The sequence below is a fragment of the Bradysia coprophila genome, unplaced genomic scaffold (assembly GCF_014529535.1).
Source record: "Bradysia coprophila strain Holo2 unplaced genomic scaffold, BU_Bcop_v1 contig_732, whole genome shotgun sequence".
Taxonomy (NCBI): domain Eukaryota; kingdom Metazoa; phylum Arthropoda; class Insecta; order Diptera; family Sciaridae; genus Bradysia; species Bradysia coprophila.
In genome coordinates, this window is record NW_023503972.1 from 5,944,419 (window position 1) to 5,963,448 (window position 19,030).

Here is a 19,030-nt window from a genome sequence, read left to right on the forward strand (position 1 = left end):
CCGACCTAGCAAGAAATATTAGATACAAATGAGGTCAGTAACCTATATCCAGCTGAGCAAATTAGAAAAAAAATTCATTTGATCAATTTAGTTACCGAGCCACCTCAGAGGCACTAAACGCTTAGATTGAAACAAGCAGTATTGTCTTGTTGTCTAAAGTTTGTCTAAAGAATTAGTGTGACAATTTGTCAGAAACAAAAATCAAGAAGGAATCCCCCCTTTCCATTGTTGTATCGTAAACGTTGAGTAAACGGAGTGACGTGAGAGAGTGTTTCGTTGCACTCTTTTGTACGTGTGGAATGGAAGCAATAAAAAGAAATACGTTACTGTTATGAAATGCATATGGAAACAAACAAAAAGTAAACGGTTATTTTGAGTTAACTCCACGCGTTTCTGCAATTAACATAATCGAAAAGAAAAGGTGCAAACAGAGCAGAGCCTGGCTCTTATTCTCAACAGTGGAGATATGTGAATTCCCATACACAAATTCAACCCTGAGCGCATGGAATGAACATTGTTTCAATTATTATCCGTGTCGTTGCTTCCACCATGCTTCGGAATCATTGCATTTGTTGAGATTTGTGTTTTATCAACATCACAACACACTGTTAACTAAATGGTAAAGTCAATTTACACATGTAAGGGTGTTTGCTATTTAGTTATATTACTTCGTCACATCAGTCTTGTATAGAAACTCATCGAATACGCTTGTCAATAAATACATTTATCGTCTTGTCTACCAAGTCTACCAAATCTCACACCGAAAGCTGCATAATTCAACAGCATTAAGCCAAAATGGATAAGAAATTTGATTATTTGAAATTTGTTAGAAATTTGAAATGAATGAGCCAACAACATGACTTTTAGCTAGAATGCTTTATAAATGAACAACTGAATTGTGTAAGCCAATTCTAATGAAAACCATATCTGATTAATAGTATGTACAAGATCATGTGGGCCCTTCGTACACGGCACATATTCTTGTAATGAATTATTTAGCCACCATGGTAATAAACTACTTACTTGAAACTCTAAAGCAATTTCATTTAGAACCTATATTTCAATTAAATACAACCATCCCTTCGCCATAAATTGAACGAAACTTTGATTGTACGGAATCGACTCAATACCAAAAAAAAAAAAAAATCTTCACATGAAGATTTTACACGAAAATAAAACGAACTCAACTAAACAACTTCCCAAAATTGATTCTCCAAATTCAATTTTAAATTATTCAGAACGAACCTAATGGGAGAGAATTGTTTTCCAAGTACGGGTTTGGGTGCTATACGCAATACCAAAGTGAAAAATAAAACTTTTCCATTGTTCCATTGTCATAAAATTGGGGATAACTTAATAGGTTAATTTATTCTTTTCTCATCTCGCACATCTACAGTGTCTAAACTTTTAACGACATTCGCCCAGCAAAACCGTATGTGTAGAGATTCAAATAGTTTTTCATAGCAGACGACATAAAACAAAGCCTTCCCTAGTAAAATTTATTGCTTTTATTTTCACATAAATATTCGATTCGGACATTATTATGGCAATTCTGTTTCCTTAGAGGGAAAAAAATTGTAAAAAGACGAATGGTGCAATTGGAGAAGCGAAGTTCTTTTTCTCTCTTACCACATTTTAAGTGGCATTTGCCGGTATATTTGACACGAACCGGCCATCGCATTAACTACGGCGCCATCTAGTTCGATCTGAAGACTGCAGTGCAAATTTCTCAGCCTACGATGAGCTACCCCGTAAGGATACAAATTCATTTAGGACGGTTTCGCTCTCATTTTTACATTATCTTAGAATGAATTATATGACTACGTTGAAGATAAATCGACCGTCAGATCACGCCTTGTTCCTAGTTTCATTGTGTAGAGAAGATTTTAAGAAATCGTTCGATCCAATGCCGCGAAACGGAATTTTAATTTTTGTGGTAGCTGAGAAGCTAACGACATTGAATTGGAAAAACCTTGTTCGTTTATTTACGATGCAACGATAGACTGGAAACGAATGAGAGCGAAAAAGAAAATGATGGATATGACTCTTATCCATCACACAAACGGAAGAATCATCACAAATTGGTACAAAAAAGGAACATCGTCAGATCACATTTCCAATTTCCTTTCGTTCAACGCACTCCAACAGGCAAAAGAACAGATTTTATTAATTGTCATGTAACGCAGTGGTATATACCAACATAAAAAACTGAATTTGTATGAGAATTTTGGACTATTGCGTTGTGGAGGCTCCTTATTCCATCCGCACAATATGAAAAACAACATCGCCAAGTCTTTCGTCAGTAAAGTGCAATTGTAATGTCGAAAGACGACAGAATGATCCAACCAAAAATCCACGATAAATCGACAATATCCGAAAAGCTCAAATCCGCTGGCGAACCAGTCAGAAAACATCAAGAGAACTCTCCGAACATTGAATGTAGCACCTCAGCCAACGAACAAACTGAAAATGTTTTTCGACAATGAAATCAAAAATTGAAGGGAAGGACACAACATGGCGTAGTGTACGGACGACCATGTCCAAAACCCAGATCAAACTTTCCACAGGAAAAATGAACACGAAAAGGACCAAGAAAATCGACACAAACCTGGTGGGAAAAACTGCAGTTACCAGACATTCCATCGAAATGGAAAAGCCAGAGAAAAAGGAACACAAGATTGCTCCATCGACAATGTATTAATATAAGACAGAGAAATTAGTTTCTTAATCAATTAAATTCGTGTCCAATGATTCCGTTTCAAATCCTAATTTTTGTTCTTTGTAAATTTCACGAAACCACTGAAGATGATGAAAGCAAAGCATCGAAACGTCTGCTTTCAATATGCATTTTCATTTAACGCACTGCGGTCGTATTCAGATAAATATAACTGAGAATAAGTGGAAACTAAGGAGAATGAAGAACACCAACATAGTAAATTGATTACAATTTCTTGCAGTGATTGCAAGGATATTTCTCAAGTATCAACTAATTATTTTGTGAGAACTATAAAGAAATAAACTTTTTATAGTTCAGAATACAATTTTTTGCTTCCAATGATCCTCTGCTAATGTATTTAAAACGAATACAATGCTCATAATGATTCTCAAAATCAACTAGATTCTCTTACAGTGCGCAAATAGCTAAAAAGAGTCTATTCTCACATTTATAATGCTTTGGCTATTCGCACAATGTTCGAATAGCCGAAGTATGGAGTGATGATCCCAACAATGCAATGTTCGAATAGTCAAAGAATTATGAAGTAGCTATTCGTACAATGTGCGAATAGCATTTTTGATAAAACGATTTGTATGCACTTCGGATAAACGAAGCGAACTGCAATAGTCAGACCTTAAAGTAAACATATCGAACAGCTTTTCAAGCTCCTTATAACATAAAAGAAAATATTAAGAAAAAGAATGAATTGAATAATTTAATGATGCCTTTGCATCTGTATACCCTCCGATTGTGTAAAAGTTGTGTTGACTTCGTGCTCTAACATCATTTTATTTCAATTGCAAGTAGTAGCGGAAAGAACGACAATAATTCTTGATAAATAAAAAATCAGAATCTCTATACGCTCTGAATTTCGCTTAAAAAACCGCATTTGTTATGTAGAATCACATTCTATCAACAATCTAAATGATTCACAGCATTAAGTAAAATTACTTGGCAATTTCTTTCGCCATAAAAAGAAAATCAATTTAACGTTTTAAATTTCCAAGTGTAAATAATTACAAAGTCCATTTAGTTACTTACAGCACCCATACAGCCATACAACACGTTTCGCTGGGTAATTCGATATATTTATTCTAAAACCATATGCATTAGTAATGGTAGGGTAGCCAGAAATAAAAAGAATTTCGAAATTTCGAAAACCTTATCTTTGTGTCATTGTGAAGCGGTTTTCATCGAACTTCTTCTAATTGCACTTGTACTTACCGAACTGAAAATATCCACACATACTCCAGAAACCTAGACAAGCCGTCAAAACAAAAACATTTTCCGGTCGATGAGTGCAGTAGGGTGAGTTATGTCAATAAAACAACTTCACAATGTTCCAAAAATAAGATTTTGAAGTTTTACAATATCGAGTACACACCAAGAAATCATGACTCATGTCTTCACGAAAGGCCTGTCAAATATTCCTTATGTTCAGTTCAGGCTAGAAGTAGTACTGTGCTTTGAGTCAAAAAAAATATTTTTCATGCTTGCATTTTTGTCCACTTGCTTCGCTCTGACCGCAAACCTTCGCTCTTGGTAAAATTCCCTATTTTCTACCCTTGGTTAACAAATAACTACTGTGTGTGCTTAGGGCATTGAATTTGGATTTTTTATTATTATTTCTGGCTACCCTAGCTGGGTATGTCATAATTATTTTCACTTATGTACGTAACAACGCCCACATAAAATAATAAATTATTTAGGTCAAAAATTATGTTTATTTCGTTTTAATGATATAATTTCACATGACACTGTTTTGGCTTAATTAAATGGGATTTACTTGAGTACATAATTTATGTTCGTAAATATTTTCCTGGCAGGGAAATAATGGAACCGTTTGCATTAGAGTTTATTTTATATTGTTCGGTGGTGCGTTTTATTTACTTTTTTTTATTTTATTTTCTCTTAAGTTATTATCCTGAATGGATAAACACACATAATTATTTAATGTCTCTATTCCCATTCGCGTATACATAGTGTGCATGATGATGATAGTAAAATAGGAATGTTGCGCAAATTCTTTATAAGTCGACTTCTTACTGGCATTTTTCAAGGAAAGGTGCTAAACGTTGTTTACAAAATTGGTAGACCTAAAATCGAACAGTGTGCAAATTTCATTACACTGTGTTTATATAATCAAAATTTGCAAGTGGACACTGTTGGATTTTAGGCCTCCTAATTTTAGGTATGGTTTGACACCAAAGGGTACACTCTGTGTATTTCGGTAGATAACGCAACTCGCCATTTCAACACCTCTGTTGATCTCGTGAAAATCTCTAACAAATTGGAAGTTTTCATCTCTCCATACACATCTAGAAGATATACTGCCACTGTCACATTAGCAATAATTTCCAATTTAGTAGCACTTCCGATGTAGACTTCAATGTAGATGGTGTCAATTTCTTATGAAAAAACAAAGATCGCTAGTTTAAAAGTTTTTATGCAATTCAGTGAGCGAATTCGATACTTACGCTGCCTCTGTGCAGTGTCGTATTAGCCAAAATTATTTCATCCAAAATATGACGCAAAAAGCAGTGCGAAAAAAATTTTAAAAAAAAATTTCGCACTGAAAATACACCAATCAGAATCATCAACGTGGCATGTGCTCATTGTATAGACCAATCAGAATCATCAACGTGGCATGTACTCATAATATACACATCAATTGAGCGAAGCGTATATGCAGCTGTGGCTACTTGATCACAAATTAAATTTCAATGAAAGTGTAAAACAGGTATGGTCTATTGTCCGCCCGGAGGACATAAAAATTTGATTTTCGTACTTAAACGCACTCATTTTCATATTATTTTGACATAAAATGTGAGTGCGTTTAAGACGAATTCGCCGATCGACCATACCTGTTCTAGACTTTCATTGTTAAATTTGTGTTTATTTAGAGAAAACAAACAAGTTGAATGTAGTAAACTATGATTGATTTTACATTGAATTTATAAAAAAAAAATTGGCCCTTTTTGTGTTCAGTTGGTGTGCGCGTGGAATCAACATCTAGTGCGATAAAATACTTTCATACAATTCTTGTTACATAAATAACTATAAAGATCGCTAGTTGTTATTCTCTCTAATTTTTCCATATATTTTTGACGTATCGTGAATTTCACAAAGCTTCATATAATTTGTTTAACATTGTGGTTAGCTTTGCCAGCTTACACCTTAAGTCGATTTATTTGCACAAAATTCCTAACAACGGGATACATTGTTCCATCCATACAACAGTTTATATAGTCAGACCAACTTTATTCAAATGCTGCAGAGTTTTCACCGTGGGGAGACAGATGAAAGAAAATGAATTTTGTTTTTATTCCAGTTATCGTGGCGCCTCGGGAGTAACTTCTAAGAATATTTATCAGAAACAGGGAATGTGTTAACATTTGATGGGGCTTAAGTACCATGTCAAAATCACAGAATGACTCGATGTATGAGACCGAAAATAAAAATTGGACGTATAATATATGGATGAAGTGTCATTGTTGTCGTGTAAACCAGGCTTTACAGATTGTTCACGGAGATCGAAAACCAGTTAAATTAAGAGTGATATCGTCAAAACTTAAGGTGATTTTTTTAACTTTGGGAACAAACGGTCTTTAACTTTAATGAATAATAGCTCGCTGGATTCGTCTTTCAATTATAGGAAACACGTATCTTTCACTTTTTCGAAAAAAAATTATTTTCTGTGAAAAGCGTTCAAAAGTAAAGGCATGTCAGAGGGTCGTGAAAACAGTTTTTCGGCAATAACTCAAGAAAACATTATTTTAAATTGTTGTAATATTGTACGAATGTCGGCCTTGGAAAGACCTACAGGTAGAGTGTACGCACTGGCTGGTGCGAGTACATCCACGAGAGTTATGACTAAAAATATAATGAATGTTCGGAGAGTCCGCCTTCCCTGCAGCTTCGATGCTCCACGGAACTGAGTATGGGGTGTTGTAGCTGGCCTCACCCACTATCGTTCTACATATAAATGAGCCCAGTACTTCTGTGCTGCAAGCCTACAGAAGTCTTGGAAAAAATGTTGGTGCCAAAATGTAGATTTTTTCCTTCTTTCTGGGGACCCAACCGCCCAACTGCTGCAACAGCGTCTGCAACGGTACTACGGCAGTCATTTTTTTATCGCCTATTATTCTTTTACCTTATCAATATAAAAACGCTTCGCTGTGGCGTTAAAACAGATCCAATGTTAGTAATATCATGAGAAAAAGTATAAAATTTTTCTCGGAAGATTTTAGTCAAATAAAGTGTTAGCGTATAGCACATGACCTCAGGAGTTTGGAACTGCCGAAAAACTCATTAAAATCGGAGATTGCTTGTTCCCCAATCGCCTGAAGTCTTGGCAATATCACCCTTAAACTGATCGAAAGTGGGTCAGCTGTCAAAAAATCATGAATTAATAAAAAATTTTTGAGAGCAAGCCCAGTTTACGTATGTAATCATTTTGACGTGTGAGTCATATATTGGTTAAAAATAGCTGTCCAGAAATTGTTCTTCGTGAGCGTGACCCTATACATCTGACGTTATCCCTCAACCTTACTATCGGTATTTACACTTTTTAAAATATGTCAACAGACTGTTAAGTATGGTTTTCACTCAACAAAAAATACGCCGTGAGCTAGCCGTGAGAAAGCAGGCTGTCGAGTAAACAAATCAAAAATTGAAAAAATTCGAAGAACTTTTTTAGTAAGTGCAAAGCAGGCATTATGATAAAAGCGAGAATACCGAAGACCAGTTAATTATAACTAATCTTGAGGTTGAGTCACTTGTAAAATTACCCGTCCTAATTATATTTCCCTCTCTCTCATCACAACTATCTATGGTAAGTTTTATCAGCAGGTTTTGTTCGTATAAGTTTCTCCTCAATTTCTGTATAAAAATTGACTTTGACCTATTTGCATAATTTGCTAATTAAATTGAATATTTAAACAAAAATTTCAACTTTACAGCCATGCTATCGGGAACATTAAAAACATACCAGAAAACTGCCTGCGATTTTGACAAAATCCAGTTGACCTGTCCACGTGGTACAAGCATAACAATAGAAATAGCTCAGTACAAGAAACCCAGTCCAGGTAAGACAAAAGATTTACAATGTAAGAGATTACCGATGACTAATGAATTCAACAAATAAACCGTAATTCCATTGTGTTGATTCGGAGTCATTTTTTTCGTTTAACGTTTTTTTATTTTTGTGGGTGGTTTGTGTTTTTTGTGAGTGTGTCTTATATCAGAAATGGAGATTATTTTGTTCAAATATTTTACTGTAACGATTCAATCTTCAATGCTTTATTCGGTCTTATTTGAATCCACATTGAAGTATTTATGTGCGGCTTTATGTGCCATATTTCTCAATAGGATAAGGGTTGCCAGTATTGCGCTCGTTTTTTTTCTCTCTCTCCTTATTTTTTCTTTACCTGGTGCTTTTCTTTTTGCGCAACAATATTTTCTTTTGTGGATGGAGAGGACCGCTATAAATACATTAACGGGACAGTTAGAATAAAATTTTGAAAGGAAAACTGTCCATTGTGAAAGTAAAGTACTTTTTCATCAGAAAATTGATTTTGTTCTGTATAGTGTGGTCGACGAAATTATAAAATGTAGTTACTGTGACTTGGAGGTACTACATGGACTTTTGAGGGTTTTTTTTGTATGATGAAGTCATTATGTGGTACTAATATAAATCCACACTCTCAAGGATTTGAGGAATAGAAATCTCACCACCAGCATTAGAGAACGCCAATCATCACAAATACGTCAAGAAAAAATTTTATCCTTCCTTATGTAGCTTCCTCTATGTATGTGTGTGTTAGGATCGCGGCCGTCCCTTAGGTATGTCCCCTATGATAATTGATTTCTCTGACATAGTGAGGTGAAACGATTGACTGGAGTTATTAGCTGAATAATATAGCGTTATAATAGCACCACAGCATGTTGGAGGTCGAGGTCTCCATTCAGACAGTGTAAGTCAGTAACTTTTCCCGACCATGACAATTCGTCGAAAAATTTCGACTTTACATGCAGATAAAATTGACCATGACATAAAAAGTCGTGCGTGGTATGCCTGTATGGGTGATTTTATAGAGAAACTAGGACAGGTAAGCTTTAAAAATTCTCGCTTGATTGCTTTTCAAAGACTTTCTCCACAACGGTGGTAGCCGATGTACTACATAATAGCAATTCTAATGACAACGTTAGATCAGATAAACTGTCAGTTGATCGTACGGGTCTCCGCTTCCGTTCTCTTTGTATTTATATCACTTATGTGTTCAGTATGGTCTATAGCACACGTAAAATATGGCAGAGTGCACACCTGAGTTTCAATTTTTTATTTGAATAGAAGGAATTATGCTCTACCTTTGTGTGTCCCTCTGAAAAAAGCGTAAAGTTTATATTTTTGACGAAATTTTAAAAGGTAAATTTAGAAACGTTTTCATATTATTTACGGAAAAAGAGACACAGTGAAAAAGTCGAGTGCACTTCTCAGCAGTAATTTTGTTGCTATTTATACTACACACTAACTTTTTGTGATGTACAAAATTAATTTAAGCTCGAATAAAGAGTCTTCTTTCTGTAGAGGAGATTAGTGTGGATTGTTGCATTTCACATATGACATAAAATTAAATTTTGTTCCGTTAAATGCGAGTAATGATGAAAATAAATGAGGAATATGTTACGAATTGGGTGACTCGTGGAAATTAAATGACATCGACAAAGCGTAAAGTTTCCACTCGATTGATATGATTGATATGCAGGTTCAACAATTGAGTCTGTGCAATTTTTGCCTTAGTGATTTTTTTTTTAAATCTCTTCTATTTATTGTCGTATCAAACAATTTTCATGCTACTGAGCGAAAATAGCTAATTTCGCCCGCATTTTCGCTCTTCTAAAGAATCTAATCCAACATTCTCCTACCTCGGCATGAATTTTGTTGTCCTGCATCCCGAAAATGCGTTATTACTGTCTTACTCAAAACTGGTTTTTCGCATTTTCTGGTCACAAGACAACAAAGTACCGTACACTCTTGCTGGAAATTTTTTTGTTGAGGCGTGTGGGATGTCCCAGGAAGACAGTTATGTACTATTATGGAATGCAGCGAAAAAAATAACCTGCGGGAATCAGGTCAGGTTGTTACTTCAATTCTGATTGGCTCCAGATAATATCATATTATGATGTGTATGCAAAAGAGATCAATGTCTCAGAATGTCTTAATCCGGAGGAAGAAGATCCGAGAAAAAAATTGGAGAACATCAAATTCGGAAAACCAAAAATCCAGATGCATAAAATTTACAGTCCGCGAAAAATTGGAAGTCACCTATTCTGCGTAATAATACAACCTGCTCGACATTCTATTCCACTTTATTATACACACAAATACATAAAGTCAAGTCGTTACACAAATAATTTTCTATTTATGTATGAACACAAAATGAGAAAAACATACCGCGAACAAATATTAGTATTTGATGAAAAGTGGAATGTTTTCAGGATACCAAGATCACCTAACATAATGCATTATGAGGAATTACGGCTGTTATTCTCTATCAGTCAAAAAACCCTTAAAGGGTAGATGCGACGCAAGTCCTTTATCTTACTTACAAAATAACTTATATCGCTGAGGGTGACGCATTGTGCGCCGTACGTAAAAGTTTTATCAACAAAAAATTGACTCAAAAAATTTGTGAAAGAAAATTTTACGGCTGCTAGGACTTTCGCGCCGTGTCATTCACAATAATTGACAAAATGACACATTTTGTATAAGGAAGATGTCACTTTGTGGGTTATTGTGTATGACACGGTGCGAAATTCCTCAACACCGCGTCACAATGCCTCAGCGATATCAGTTATTTTGTAAGTAAGATAAAGGACTTGCGTCACATCTACCCTTTAAGGGTTTTTTGACTGATATCACCACTTTTGTAAATATGTATTTCGACAACATCAAAAAACCTTATGGAAATTAAAAAATGTTAGAGTAATCTAATCAGTCTGAATCCCAAAATCTAAAAATCAATCTTGGTACACTTCACTTATATTGAAAGTAACCCAAATCCATCGAAAAATCCGATGGAAGTTATGAAGTGCTAGAGAAATCATCTGTCATCCCAAAATCTAGAAACCAACCTTGGAACACCTCACTAATGTCGAATATAACCCAAATCCATCAAAAAATCCGATAGAAGTTAGGAAGTGCCAGAGGAATCATCTGTCATCCCAAAATTTAGGAACCAACCCTTGGAACATCTTACTCATATCGAAATAACTCAAATCCATCAAAAAATCCGATGGAAGTTAGGAAGTGCCAGAGAAATCATCTGTCATCCCAAAATTTTGGAACCGACCTAGTTGAAGTTAATACTTAATGATCCCAACAATTCCCAACAAGAAATACATTTTTATGGAGACTTTGGAGACTCCAGCTACCAAGACATGGGTTTTTTCCAACTTTTGGAAATTCCATTCTTATTTTTGGGCCATTATTAGCCTATAACCAAAATTTCAGGAAAATCTATAGAAACTTTTAGGAGTTGCTGGATCCAATTTTCCATAGGAACTAACTAACTAACGTAGGCGATTTCAGTTATCTAAAAATACGAAATTTTGCTTATTTTCATACAAACATCAATATTTCGAAGTTCAATATCTCGGCCAATTTTGAAGCTGCAGTAACGTGTGATAGCTCGTTGAACTCGTATGGATTCCTAGATTCCGGATATCCTAGGTCATATACTAGTTTCATTTTCAAAACATTTTTGGTAGGCGACTTGCGTCACGCCCGCTTACTAACGTGCGGGCATGATCCGGTTTCTTTTTCAATTCTTTCATAGTTAACCATTCAAATGTCAAACATTTTAAATTCGAGAGGTCCCGTGTTCAAAACCGCGGCTGGGCAAGTTGATTTTTCCTTCATTCGTTTCAATCATGGTCCGTTGCCAATTAGCAACGTTGAAAATATCGAATTAAAATGTTGGACATTCAAATGGTAGTCTCTACTGAACACATTAAAATGTGTGACATTTTAACTGTTAACTACAGTAGAATTGAAAAAGAGACCCGATAGAGAATGACGGCCGTAATTCCTCCAGCTTCAATTATATTACTTTACATGAACAATTTATGGGAAGGGAATAGATGTGATAGTTTGATCAATGAGATTTTCATATCATACACATTGGATAACGTCATCCCTGAAATCAGTTGATTTTCCAGGCAAAATAAAGTTTTGTGCTCGTTGGTTTATCGCTTTTTGCTTATTTCGTTTCGTAGACAAACTTTCATTATTTGATAGCAGAGGCGCGGAACGAAAAAAATTTGGGATGTTCTCGTCTAATTGCATTCTATATGAATCTGAAATTAATAGGGTTCCCGATTAAATAGCGTTCTCAGAATAAATGAAATGTGAATTTCTAACAATGGGTCTTTTCAGCGATACTAGGATAACAATACGATAGTAAAATAATTCAAATGAACCGTGTTCCGTTCCCTGTATCCCTGTAAAATGAGACATTACGGGGTTTTAAATAGAACAATAGTTTTTTTTTTAATGAAAAAAAGAATACAAAAATCATGAAAAATCCGACCAGAATCTATAGGACTTAGGTTGATTGGGGTTAAAGTTTAGTGTTGAAAAGTTTGTTTCGAGTTGGGATTTCGTTTAAGATACGTACACCGTTCGGGAAACATGTCTGGAGATTAGATCTATATCTATGCTGACGGAAAATGTAAAAGCAGCGATCTGTCAATTTCTTTCCATGCATGATGTAATCTTGATGTAAACTGTAAACAGGCGCGGATCCACCTATGTGCGGTCGAGGCGGTCGCCGGGGGTCAGAAGAAGAGTTTTACATAGAATTTTTTTTTTTAAACAAAAGCCGCCTGGGTCAGAAACTGTTTGTCTTCTATCCGCGCCTGGGTCAGAAACTGTTTGTCTTCTATCCGCCTGGGTCAGAGCAAAAGCTGGATCCGCCCCTGACTGTAAGCCCAGTAAATTTTCTCACAGCCTTTAAAATTGTGGTTTGTTTTAATTACGATATCTGATCAGATAATCGCTCTTGAGCCAAGTATACATCAGGCTGTGAAATTTCCATAGAAAAAAATCATCTTATGGTGTATATAAAAAAGTAATTGAATTTTAGAAGAAACCAGATTTCCCGCATAAGCCCAATAGTGAAAATCAGTCATATTTAACTTCTTCGACACTCAACTGTTGTCAATTAACACGAAAAAATCATTCAAGAACAAAGGACACGAAGTAGCTGAGTTACAACTTCGAAATTTAAGATTCGCTTGTAAATTTCGTCGTAGAGCGATCTCGCTACAAAAAATTAACAAAACGGGTACGCGTCGGGACTGATGCGTATCATGTTTGGTATCGTTACAAAGCTTAAGCTTAGGGCTAAGCAACTGTGTATATTTTGATTTAAAAAAAAAATACGTTGGAAGTGTTCCAGCAGTGTCCAAAATTCGCCGACGGTAGCAAAAAACAGATGGTCAAAAATTGGCCATTAGAGACCACATCTAAAAAATCAGTTACTTGTGGTGGATAGGGCTTGTAACCCTCTGTCCATATCAACAATCCGATAATCCACGGTTGCTTCCTTGCGAAGACATCGCCCATTAAAAATCGTGACTTTTCGACTACATGGGGCTACAGATAACAGATGCCCAACCAGATGTTCCAATGTAATTTTTTTTATATAAAAAGTCTTAGAATTAGTATCGGTTACGGGAGTCAGAATATAAGTCAGAATAAGAAATAACCGCTACTCTACCGGCCGTGGACGACACAGCTGCTGGTTCTCAGAAACAGCCCAGCCGTTTGGTCTGACTTTTTCCTGTGTGATGTTCTTGTCCATCAATGATTAATAATTTGAAAAAAAAAGTATTGGTGGTCGGCGTTCCCTATTTAATCTCGTTTCAAACCAACCATGTTTTTTTAATGCATGAGCTGACATATGTATACTACGAAACTAGAAAATTTAGTTGCAATCCACAAACAGATTGAAATTTTTATGCCACACTGATAATTTTAATAATCTTTCATTTTTCCACACAATCGGAAAATTTTTGACAGATGACCCATACATTTTCTGTCATAATCAAAATTACATTTAACATATTTCTTAATGACTCATGTTTTATCGTATTGACGTGCTTCACGGTGCCTCAGTATCGTGGAATTGTAATGCTAACAAAGTAATTGTTCATTACAATTCAGAGTTTTTCTTTCTGGTGAAAGTATGTACATGACCAATAGCCTCTCTAGCCAAGTCTGTAAACTTTGGGAAGGTCACGGAGATCGCCATTTATTAGATACGCGGGAACACATCTTTTCCATCCAAACAAATTCACCAAAATCGAATTTGTATGGCGTGGTGAACTTTTAGTATGAAACGTGGTGTGTCTGTATCTGCATGACATACCTAAAGTTTTTATCCTTGTCTCTAGCAACGTAACTACACATTAAGGTGGTAAAAATGCAACGTAGAAATTAGGCAACAGTCCATGATCCTACAAACTAAGAAATAAGATGGTATTTTGACAGCGTCAAAACGATATTTCGTTTGATGGAGAGAGTATTGCGAATTCAATATCGAGATAGATGCGCACATCTTACGGCCAGATTTAATCTGCTAACTTATTTACCGTAATGGAATACGAAGCTCTTAAACTAGAGCATTTCACTTAATTATTATTACCTTGCGAAAACATCATATGAACTGTCTTGCTCACCGCAAAATGAACATATAAATTAATGAATTTATTATTTATTAATATTTTGGCGGTAAACTTACTCAGTATAAACTGTCTTACGCACACATCCACACTCAATACGCACATACTATAAAACATAAAACTTAATAATAATGTCAAAAGCGTGCTATCAATTATTTATATGGAAAGTTCAAAGAAAATCCCTAAAAATAACTCATCGCATCCCCCAAAATTATTTACTATTTCACCATGCACAACCATACACAGCCATTGCTACAGAAGGTATTTATCCATATAGATGAACGAAAAAGCACAAAGGAAAAAGCTCTATCAAATCTCACAGCAATTTATTATCCGATGCTAGCGCGTTAACACCAAAAGCAAAACCTATATTCCGCATACACTTCGGCATGGGATAAGGTGTGATGTAATATAGACCAATATATAAAGTTGGAGAGGAGTGGAGAACACAGCAGACGCTGCGACGTGAACCTTGTCGCAAGAACCCTAATATCTATAATAAGCTTAGTACATCCGGAACCCTAGTGCGTCTGTAACCATACCTGCTTAGACCTAGGGATATTTAGGAATAATTAAATTCGCGGAATTCACATTTTTACGTTTTATGTCACTTTTTTTACTGTGCCAAAATCTGTACGATACACTATCTACTTTCAGTAGACCGTTCAAAGTACCACTCATGCTTCAAGTGTTTTACAGGATTTAAGAGAAACCACAACTATAAGCAAGTTTAGGGAACTTAAGTCAAATAATGAAATTATTGACAAACAAACACTGCGTTGCGCTGCGCTGCGTCAGTCAAAAGACTCAATTCATGCCGTAAGCAAATTTTAGGAACACTTACGGCGTTTGGTTCCTTAAAAATTACGCACCTGCGGGAAAATTTGTTTGTCTTGGAGAAGGAAGGTTTTATCCCTCGCCGAATGCGAGAAGTTTCTTTCTCCTCTACACTGAAACTTCGGAAGCCGTTGTTTTGAAAAACTTTGGGAGGTGCGGGAAAACAGGAAAAGTAGGAAAATATACAGTTTTTCTTGCTTTCTTACCAAAAGCTACTGTTTAGAGGCCGTTTCTTTTTCCAGTTCGAGGGTGCCTGCATCGGTAACTCTTTATCATGTTTCATAGCAAATCTATTTATGTGTCATTTTGAAACTAGTATGGAAAATCACCCGTCATTTCCTAGATTTTACCGTCGATATATTGATGACATTTTCGCCATCCAGAATCGAAGGATGTTCGAAACAGTGAAGGCTCTATTTGAAGAGAAAATGGATTCAATTAAGAAAGGCGCAATTAGGTTCACGATTGAGCGGCAAAATAATTCCTTTCCTCAACACCATGTGCGAAATAGTGGATAGTAGTGACAATCGACGTTTACCGAAAACCCACACACACAATGCGTTTAATCACCAGTGATTCATATCATGACATGAGGCACAAAGTAGCAGCATATCACTCGATGGCACATTACATGTTCAGTTTTCCCCTGACCGATGAGAAAGTCAACGCTGAAACATCGGAAATTGTCGAAATCGGTGTGGTAAACGGTTTCAAAGAAGGTGCGATTACGGACATCATCGACAAACATCGAAAGAAGAAACTGCTGACGGAATGTTCTACTTTCTACAATGATCCATCGGAGGTAACAACGAAAAGAGTGGGCGTCAAACATTTCCCGAAAATCACCAAATTGTTGAAACCAGTCTACAGAAAGGTGAACATGGAATTGGTGCATAGGAACGAAGGTTCGATGAAAGACCTTTTGGGATCTCCTAAAGACTCTCCACTCGATTTACACAAATCTGGCATTTACCGTATACAGTGCTCCCACTGTGGACGCTCGTACTATGGGATGACGATCCGTAAGTTGTTCATACGTTTCAATGAACATGTGAAATCGGCTAATTGGAAAAACAAGACGGCAGTAGGTAAACACATCTTTAGTTCGAACCATGAAATACGAAATACACATAAGCGAACTTGAGTTGATCAAGACTGTCCACCAAACATGGAAAATAGAATATTATGAGGCGATATGTATTCACCGGCATAAACATGAGAATCTTCTCAATGTGGATGATGGAAACATCAAGTCACCCCTTCTCAATTTGTTTTTGCTGGAGAGAAGAGTCGATGTTAATGTGATCGACCTCACGGATGTTACGCCTGATTCAAGCTTGAGCGAAGTTCTTTATGATTGTGAATGAAGATGAGAGTAAGAACTACTATGTGATTTGTCTTGTATAGAGATTTTGTTTCGACATTTTATGACGTAGGTTGTATTCGTTATTTCAAATGTTTGTATGAGTATGATCTGATTTGTTTTTGTTAATTGATTTCCTGTTAATGTAAGTAAGTTTAGTCGAGAGAAAGAAGCCTTGATAATGTACACGTAGTGTACGAAACTATAGTCGGCAAATATACTTTTTGGTCACAATTTAAAATAAAAAAAAGCGTTTTTTATTTTCGACTCGTTAACGTCTCATATGTTTTCTGCTATTTGATGTTAAGCAATTGTGCCGTATTCCGCGAAAACACCCTGACGTGCGAGTTTTAAGTTATTTTGTAATAAAAATGAAAATGAAACGAGTGCGTGGACTTGAAGAACTACTGTTATATGTACAAACCCGATTTTTTTTATTTTTGAATTAAATATTCTGTCTCGTCTAGTCAATACCTTTGATTTTATAGAGATATGCTTGAAAAACATCTGCAAAACAGGCAAAACATGCTATTTTGCTTGCATCAAAGCACTGTCAAGCACCGAAGCTGACTTTGACATCACTCAATTAGAAGGCCATTGACTATTTTTTTAAATTTTTTGATAGCCATTGTATGAAAAAGAATAGCCAACTTTGATCGGTTCAGTCCTCTATTTGAGTGACGTCAAAGTCAGCTTCGGTGCTAGACAGTGCGTTGTTGCATTCTCGCCAATAGCTACTGATCGACGAACCCGATTTTCATAAAAATTAAATATTTTGTTTCGTCTCGTCAATACCTTTCATTTGCCTGTTTTTCACTAGTTTTTCCAGCATATCTCTGAATTTTTTCTTGTTGTTTACATAAAAAAAAAATTGAAATTGCATTTTCTCTGGTGACTTGTGACAAAGCCCTCGATATGCTATTTTCAACCTATCCTCCCTCGTTGTTATTTGTTATTTATTTATTTATTTCATCAATGGCATAGGCCCCCTGACTACTTTCGGTATAATAAAATTGACAATTTGCAAATAACAATTAAAATAATTTAAATAAATTCATTAATAATGACGATATGCTTATAACGTGGTTGAGGAGTACAGCGGCGACTGTTAAGTTCGTTTGCGTTGTTTAATTTGACTGACTGGATGTACTCAATGGCCCATCTGAAAGAGAAATGATTAGCAACAGCCAGTTGACTAGACCAGCAGATATTTGCACAGGTCGAGTAGACCTGGAGTTCGTTTTTTTAAAGTCGTGAGACTCGATTTGGCTAATCATATTCTGATTAGAGTTAGAACCATTCAGTACAATCAACATTTCGTTTAATCGGAGGTTAGGTTTAGGCTGAGTTAAAATTATGACAATAAGTTAGTTCTTGAAAAAAGACGAAATTAAAGTTCAAAATGAAAGTTCAAAACAAATAAGTTGAACAAATAACTATTCCCTTACCGTCGAAGTCCATGTGTTGCTAACGGAATATTAATCCTAATAGACCTCATAACTTCGTACGGGCCTGGAAAAAATACTGAAAATATAGAAAAATATGTTAACCTACAGGCGAGAAGGTATAATGAAGCGAAACGAAATAATGGAAAATGTGGAAATAATAAACGATAAACAATGTTATGGGTTTTAAGTTAAGTTTTTTGTTCCTCTTCTTTTTGCTTTCCCATATTATTTCGGTTCACTCGTTGGCTCACATATTACTGTTCCATCTTCCTAACAAACGCAAATGCATCAACAGTAGACAGTTGAGATAATCACATACTCTCTGCCGTTTGAAAATATAAATTGCGCCTCACACACTACACAAACTAGGTGGGATGGAATAGGTAGAGAGAGTGGGCAGAGAGACGGGTGGTGGACATGAACAGGAAAAATTATTTACACACATACACACAAAACGGGGAAATTGTTTTGGTTGTGGGATGTGTGAAGGAAAACCGAAAATAATGGAAATTTAAGTTGTTTGAATTGATAAATGGTGGAGTTGAGCAGTATAACGGGGGAGCGGAATGAGGTTTTAGCTTAGGATTGATATTATATGGTGTACATGTATACAGGACTAAAGAGAATGGCATTAAGTAAATTTATGAGATAGTTAAAAAGTAAATGCCTTTTTGGTATTTTCAATGTTAATTTTTCTTTCATTTAGATTTAGATTGATTCCGCAGAATATGCGGCTGGTGTATTTATTGCGTAGAATGTTTTCTTTTCGGCATTACCGAGATAATTTTGGTGACTAAATTGTTCATATAAAGTTAATCCAGACATGCATATTCTCTTTAAATAATTCTGTTCAATCAAATTCCTTCGAATGCATTGCATGTTAGCTGTTTCAATCACAAAGAAGAAGAAAAAATCCAA

General features: G+C 35.7%; 1 protein-coding gene across 1 annotated transcript in view; it reads left to right on the forward strand.

The window, feature by feature from the left end:
- Positions 1-19,030, forward strand: part of LOC119084366 — a 75,408-nt gene that overhangs the window by 24,152 nt on the left and 32,226 nt on the right. The window contains exon 2 of the mRNA XM_037194316.1: positions 7,678-7,803. Coding sequence (XP_037050211.1) covers positions 7,678-7,803 — 126 coding nt within the window. The remainder of the gene's footprint in view (positions 1-7,677; positions 7,804-19,030) is intronic.